Source organism: Pempheris klunzingeri, chromosome 17 (assembly GCF_042242105.1).
Source record: "Pempheris klunzingeri isolate RE-2024b chromosome 17, fPemKlu1.hap1, whole genome shotgun sequence".
In the NCBI taxonomy this organism is placed as follows: Eukaryota; Metazoa; Chordata; class Actinopteri; order Acropomatiformes; family Pempheridae; genus Pempheris; species Pempheris klunzingeri.
In genome coordinates, this window is record NC_092028.1 from 455,244 (window position 1) to 462,743 (window position 7,500).

General features: G+C 48.2%; 1 protein-coding gene across 1 annotated transcript in view; it reads left to right on the forward strand.

The window, feature by feature from the left end:
• The window catches only part of samd14 (sterile alpha motif domain containing 14), a 21,146-nt gene that overhangs the window by 9,266 nt on the left and 4,380 nt on the right, over nt 1-7,500 (forward strand). Inside the window, exons 4-8 of the mRNA XM_070847352.1 lie at nt 4,735-4,851; nt 4,967-5,153; nt 5,789-5,888; nt 6,977-7,045; nt 7,158-7,314. Of these exons, the coding sequence (XP_070703453.1) occupies nt 4,735-4,851; nt 4,967-5,153; nt 5,789-5,888; nt 6,977-7,045; nt 7,158-7,314 (630 nt within the window). The remainder of the gene's footprint in view (nt 1-4,734; nt 4,852-4,966; nt 5,154-5,788; nt 5,889-6,976; nt 7,046-7,157; nt 7,315-7,500) is intronic.

A 7,500-nucleotide genomic window follows, 5' to 3' on the forward strand; every position in this document is an offset into this window, starting at 1 on the left:
CTATAAAGAAGTGTCCTCTGATTGGTCAGTATCAGTCTATAAAGAAGTGTCCTCTGATTGGTCGGTATCAGTCTGTATAAAGAAGCGTCCTCTGATTGGTCGGTATCAGTCTATAAAGAAGTGTCCTCTGATTGGTCGGTATCAGTCTATAAAGAAGTGTCCTCTGATTGGTCGGTATCAGTCTATAAAGAAGCGTCCTCTGATTGGTCGGTATCAGTCTATAAAGAAGCGTCCTCTGATTGGTCGGTATCAGTCTATAAAGAAGTGTCCTCTGATTGGTCGGTATCAGTCTATAAAGAAGCGTCCTCTGATTGGTCGGTATCAGTCTATAAAGAAGCGTCCTCTGATTGGTCGGTATCAGTCTGTATAAAGAAGCGTCCTCTGATTGGTCGGTATCAGTCTGTGTAAAGAAGCGTCCTCTGATTGGTCGGTATCAGTCTATAAAGAAGCGTCCTCTGATTGGTCGGTATCAGTCTATAAAGAAGCGTCCTCTGATTGGTCGGTATCAGTCTGTGTAAAGAAGCGTCCTCTGATTGGTCGGTATCAGTCTGTATAAAGAAGCGTCCTCTGATTGGTCGGTATCAGTCTATAAAGAAGCGTCCTCTGATTGGTCGGTATCAGTCTATAAAGAAGCGTCCTCTGATTGGTCGGTATCAGTCTGTGTAAAGAAGCGTCCTCTGATTGGTCGGTATCAGTCTGTATAAAGAAGCGTCCTCTGATTGGTCGGTATCAGTCCGTGTAAAGAAGCGTCCTCTGATTGGTCGGTATCAGTCCGTGTAAAGAAGCGTCCTCTGATTGGTCGGTATCAGTCTATAAAGAAGCGTCCTCTGATTGGTCGGTATCAGTCTGTATAAAGAAGCGTCCTCTGATTGGTCGGTATCAGTCTGTGTAAAGAAGCGTCCTCTGATTGGTCGGTATCAGTCTATAAAGAAGCGTCCTCTGATTGGTCGGTATCAGTCTATAAAGAAGCGTCCTCTGATTGGTCGGTATCAGTCTGTGTAAAGAAGCGTCCTCTGATTGGTCGGTATCAGTCTGTATAAAGAAGCGTCCTCTGATTGGTCGGTATCAGTCTATAAAGAAGCGTCCTCTGATTGGTCGGTATCAGTCTATAAAGAAGCGTCCTCTGATTGGTCGGTATCAGTCTGTGTAAAGAAGCGTCCTCTGATTGGTCGGTATCAGTCTGTATAAAGAAGCGTCCTCTGATTGGTCGGTATCAGTCCGTGTAAAGAAGCGTCCTCTGATTGGTCGGTATCAGTCCGTGTAAAGAAGCGTCCTCTGATTGGTCGGTATCAGTCTATAAAGAAGCGTCCTCTGATTGGTCGGTATCAGTCCGTGTAAAGAAGCATCCTCTGATTGGTCGGTATCAGTCCGTGTAAAGAAGCGTCCTCTGATTGGTCGGTATCAGTCTGTAAAGAAGCGTCCTCTGATTGGTCGGTATCAGTCTATAAAGAAGCGTCCTCTGATTGGTCGGTATCAGTCTGTGTAAAGAAGCGTCCTCTGATTGATCGGTATCAGTCTGTGTAAAGAAGCGTCCTCTGATTGATCGGTATCAGTCTGTGTAAAGAAGCGTCCTCTGATTGGTCGGTATCAGTCCGTGTAAAGAAGCGTCCTCTGATTGGTCGGTATCAGTCTATAAAGAAGCGTCCTCTGATTGGTCGGTATCAGTCTGTGTAAAGAAGCGTCCTCTGATTGATCGGTATCAGTCTGTGTAAAGAAGCGTCCTCTGATTGGTCGGTATCAGTCCGTGTAAAGAAGCGTCCTCTGATTGGTCGGTATCAGTCTATAAAGAAGCGTCCTCTGATTGGTCGGTATCAGTCTGTGTCAAGAAGCGTCCTCTGATTGGTCGGTATCAGTCTATAAAGAAGTGTCCTCTGATTGGTCGGTATCAGTCTATAAAGAAGCGTCCTCTGATTGGTCGGTATCAGTCTGTATAAAGAAGCGTCCTCTGATTGGTCGGTATCAGTCCGTATAAAGAAGCGTCCTCTGATTGGTCGGTATCAGTCTATAAAGAAGCGTCCTCTGATTGGTCGGTATCAGTCTATAAAGAAGCGTCCTCTGATTGGTCGGTATCAGTCTATAAAGAAGCGTCCTCTGATTGGTCGGTATCAGTCTGTAAAGAAGCGTCCTCTGATTGGTCGGTATCAGTCTGTGTAAAGAAGCGTCCTCTGATTGGTCGGTATCAGTCTATAAAGAAGCGTCCTCTGATTGGTCGGTATCAGTCCGTATAAAGAAGCGTCCTCTGATTGGTCGGTATCAGTCTGTATAAAGAAGCGTCCTCTGATTGGTCGGTATCAGTCTATAAAGAAGCGTCCTCTGATTGGTCGGTATCAGTCTGTATAAAGAAGCGTCCTCTGATTGGTCGGTATCAGTCTATAAAGAAGCGTCCTCTGATTGGTCGGTATCAGTCTGTATAAAGAAGCGTCCTCTGATTGGTCGGTATCAGTCTATAAAGAAGCGTCCTCTGATTGGTCGGTATCAGTCTGTGTAAAGAAGCGTCCTCTGATTGGTCGGTATCAGTCTATAAAGAAGCGTCCTCTGATTGGTCGGTATCAGTCTATAAAGAAGCGTCCTCTGATTGGTCGGTATCAGTCTGTAAAGAAGCGTCCTCTGATTGGTCGGTATCAGTCTGTGTAAAGAAGCGTCCTCTGATTGGTCGGTATCAGTCTATAAAGAAGCGTCCTCTGATTGGTCGGTATCAGTCCGTATAAAGAAGCGTCCTCTGATTGGTCGGTATCAGTCTGTATAAAGAAGCGTCCTCTGATTGGTCGGTATCAGTCTATAAAGAAGCGTCCTCTGATTGGTCGGTATCAGTCTGTATAAAGAAGCGTCCTCTGATTGGTCGGTATCAGTCTATAAAGAAGCGTCCTCTGATTGGTCGGTATCAGTCTGTATAAAGAAGCGTCCTCTGATTGGTCGGTATCAGTCTATAAAGAAGCGTCCTCTGATTGGTCGGTATCAGTCTGTGTAAAGAAGCGTCCTCTGATTGGTCGGTATCAGTCTATAAAGAAGCGTCCTCTGATTGGTCGGTATCAGTCTGTATAAAGAAGCGTCCTCTGATTGGTCGGTATCAGTCTGTGTAAAGAAGCGTCCTCTGATTGGTCGGTATCAGTCTATAAAGAAGCGTCCTCTGATTGGTCGGTATCAGTCTGTATAAAGAAGCGTCCTCTGATTGGTCGGTATCAGTCTGTATAAAGAAGCGTCCTCTGATTGGTCGGTATCAGTCTGTATAAAGAAGCGTCCTCTGATTGGTCGGTATCAGTCTGTATAAAGAAGCGTCCTCTGATTGGTCAGTATCAGTCCGTGTAAAGAAGCGTCCTCTGATTGGTCGGTATCAGTCCGTGTAAAGAAGCGTCCTCTGATTGGTCAGTATCAGTCCGTGTAAAGAAGCGTCCTCTGATTGGTCGGTATCAGTCCGTGTAAAGAAGCGTCCTCTGATTGGTCAGTATCAGTCCGTGTAAAGAAGCGTCCTCTGATTGGTCGGTATCAGTCCGTGTAAAGAAGCGTCCTCTGATTGGTCAGTATCAGTCCGTGTAAAGAAGCGTCCTCTGATTGGTCGGTATCAGTCTATAAAGAAGCGTCCTCTGATTGGTCGGTATCAGTCTGTAAAGAAGCGTCCTCTGATTGGTCGGTATCAGTCTGTGTAAAGAAGCGTCCTCTGATTGGTCGGTATCAGTCTATAAAGAAGCGTCCTCTGATTGGTCGGTATCAGTCCGTATAAAGAAGCGTCCTCTGATTGGTCGGTATCAGTCTGTATAAAGAAGCGTCCTCTGATTGGTCGGTATCAGTCTATAAAGAAGCGTCCTCTGATTGGTCGGTATCAGTCTGTATAAAGAAGCGTCCTCTGATTGGTCGGTATCAGTCTATAAAGAAGCGTCCTCTGATTGGTCGGTATCAGTCTGTATAAAGAAGCGTCCTCTGATTGGTCGGTATCAGTCTATAAAGAAGCGTCCTCTGATTGGTCGGTATCAGTCTGTATAAAGAAGCGTCCTCTGATTGGTCGGTATCAGTCTATAAAGAAGCGTCCTCTGATTGGTCGGTATCAGTCTGTGTAAAGAAGCGTCCTCTGATTGGTCGGTATCAGTCTATAAAGAAGCGTCCTCTGATTGGTCGGTATCAGTCTGTATAAAGAAGCGTCCTCTGATTGGTCGGTATCAGTCCGTGTAAAGAAGCGTCCTCTGATTGGTCAGTATCAGTCCGTGTAAAGAAGCGTCCTCTGATTGGTCGGTATCAGTCCGTGTAAAGAAGCGTCCTCTGATTGGTCGGTATCAGTCCGTGTAAAGAAGCGTCCTCTGATTGGTCAGTATCAGTCCGTGTAAAGAAGCGTCCTCTGATTGGTCAGTATCAGTCCGTGTAAAGAAGCGTCCTCTGATTGGTCGGTATCAGTCCGTGTAAAGAAGCGTCCTCTGATTGGTCGGTATCAGTCTGTGTAAAGAAGATACACCAGGAAGAGGCTCACTGACCAATCAGAGGAGGGTCCTGTCTGAACCTGACCAATCAGAGGAGGGTCCTGTCTGAACCTGACCAATCAGAGGAGGGTCCTGACTAAATGTTGTTGTTGGGAGAGGCAGAAGCAGTGGAGATATCCTACATTTCCCATAATGCACCTGGATAGAGTCTGTCAGAGCCTCTCTGCCTGGTAACAGACTGATGACATCACTGTGACATCATCAGGACACAAAAGACATCATACAACAGATTTCACAAGTGTGTGTGTGTGTGGGTGTGTGTTAATAGGACAGTCCGTTACACTCTGCCCGCTCACCTCTCCACTTGACCATGCGAGGCTCTTCCCCCTCTCCTGATTCGCTGCTGTCAGCTCGAAGCCCCGCCTTCTCCTTCGACACATCACTGGTGAGACCAATCAGAGGGAGAGAAAGGAGCCCAAAACTAATGTGAAGAAATGAGAGAAAATCTGCAGAAGCATCTAAAAGCACCTGTTTGTTGCCTCTCTCACCTGGTTCCTCAGGTGCGTCGCTCTCCAGAGGACGAAGCAGCGTCATTGGCTGCTCCCCCGCGGGGGCGGTACCACCAGCTGACCAATGCCACGTCTCAGGAGGCTCTGGTGACCCCCAGCAGCTCACCGTCCCGGTCCTGCCCCTCCCCCGACTGCTCCCGGGTCTACATGAGGAGGAGCAGGAGGCCCGACAGTGAAGGTATACACACCTGGACACACAGCTGCAGACACACCTAGACACACACCTGGACACACACATGCACACACACACCTGCAGACACACCTAGACACACACCTGGACACACACATGTACACACACACCTGCAGACACACCTAGACACACACCTGGACACACACCTGCACACACACCTAGACACACACCTGGACACACACATGCACACACACACCTGCAGACACACCTAGACACACACCTGGACACACACATGTACACACACACCTGCAGACACACCTAGACACACACCTGCACACACACCTGGACACACACCTGCACACACACCTGGACACATACCTGCACACACACCTGAACACACACCTAGACACACACCTGCACACACCTGCACACACACCTGGACACACACCTAGACACACACCTGCACACACACCTGGACACACACCTGCACACACACCTGGACACACACCTGCACACACACCTGGACACACACCTGGACACACATCTGAACACACACCTAGACACACACCTGCACACACCTGCACACACACCTGCACACACACCTGGACACACACCTGCACACACACCTGGACACACACCTAGACACACACCTGGACACTAAAACCTCTATGTGTGTGTGTCAGTGTTGGTTTCTGACTCCAGTCGGGACCCCAGTCCGGCTGATTCCGGCAGTCCGACCGTCGTCTTCGACAAGAAAACCAAGAGACGCTTCCTGGACCTTGGGTGAGTCTGTCGCTGCTTTAAAGGCTCATTTCACATTTTAAGCAACCAGTCGATTCACAGACAGCAACAATAACAAAGGCCGTAACGAGTGTGTGTGTGTGTGTGTGTGTGAGTGAGTGTGTGTGTGTGAGTGGGCTAAAGCTTATGCTAACGAGGGCTAAAGCTTGTGCTAACTGGGGCTAAAGCTTGTGCTAACTGGGGCTAAAGCTTATGCTAACGAGGGCTAAAGCTTGTGCTAACTGGGGCTAAAGCTTGTGCTAACTGGGGCTAAAGCTTATGCTAACGAGGGCTAAAGCTTGTGCTAACTGGGGCTAAAGCTTATGCTAACGAGGGCTAAAGCTTGTGCTAACTGGGGCTAATGCTTGTGCTAACTAGGGCTAATGCTTGCTCTACCTGTCCGTCTCTCTCTAAAGTGTCCAGTGGGATCATTGAGCTTCAGCTCGGCTCCATGTTTGATTCACCGTCAGGACGTCAGAACAGCCAATCAGAGCTCAGATTGTCCTCCATGATACGTTCTCTGTAGGAAACCAGGGTTCCTTGTTATTTTCGAACTTAAATATTTTCACCTCACAGTGTGTGTGTGTGTGTGAATTTGCCTGATTCGCATCATTCTTGCTGCATCACTCGCGGTTTTCATGTTGCCCACTGAGATCTCACATGTTTTTGTGCCTATTCGCATCTTTGCATTGACTCTGTATGTAATTCACCTGTGGGACAAATTTACTTTGAGTTTGGTGAAAACACATCTTATTTGTTTGTGGACCTCTGTATCCTCGTAACGTTATAATCCAACAGTGCAGCACTCTGTTCTGTGTTCAAAAACAACAGCGGATGTTGTATCGAGTATTTAACAAGGCTGTGGAGTCAACAGTATGAACAAGGTGAAGTGCATGCTGTAGTCACATGACCAGGACCTTGATGAACTTTGTTGGAAACAGTGCATTAGCATTAGCATTAGCATTAGGACACACACTCAAGATGTGTGCAGAGAGGTCTGATTGATCCCACTGTTTCCTGTCAGTAATGAATCAGCAGGTTTGATTGAAAACTGTGTCCTCTGCACTGATGAACCACTGTGTGTCCGTCAGGGTGACGCTCAGACGCTCATACATCCGAGTGAGGAAGGAGAAATCCAACAGGCTCTCTGTGGGCAGCAGGTGGGTCCATCAGCGTTTAGCTCACCTGACAAACGCCTGAAGAAACCAACTCCTGACGTCAACTAACGTGCTCTTTGTGTTTTTGTGTCCTGACCTCGTCCTGCGTCTCCAGGGAGCCGTCTGAGAGTCCGTCCCGGTCCTCGGGATCCTTCGTCCCGTTCTCCTGGTTCACCGATGGGCGGGGGTCACTCTCCTCCTCCGGGACTCCCCCCTGCTCCCCTAAAATCACCCCGCTGAGCTCCCCGAGACCCCATAAGTCTCACTCCCAGGTACAGACCAGGCTGGACTCCTCCTCCCCGTGAACCTGTAGATCCAGCTCAGCTAACGAGCCCTTCGGCCTCATGCTCAGTGTTTGGATGGTTCTAATCATGTTCATGTTCTCCAAGCGACGGTGCTCATCATCTGCTCAGCATCTGTTCGGGAGCAGAACAGATGCTCCCGAACAGATGATCAGA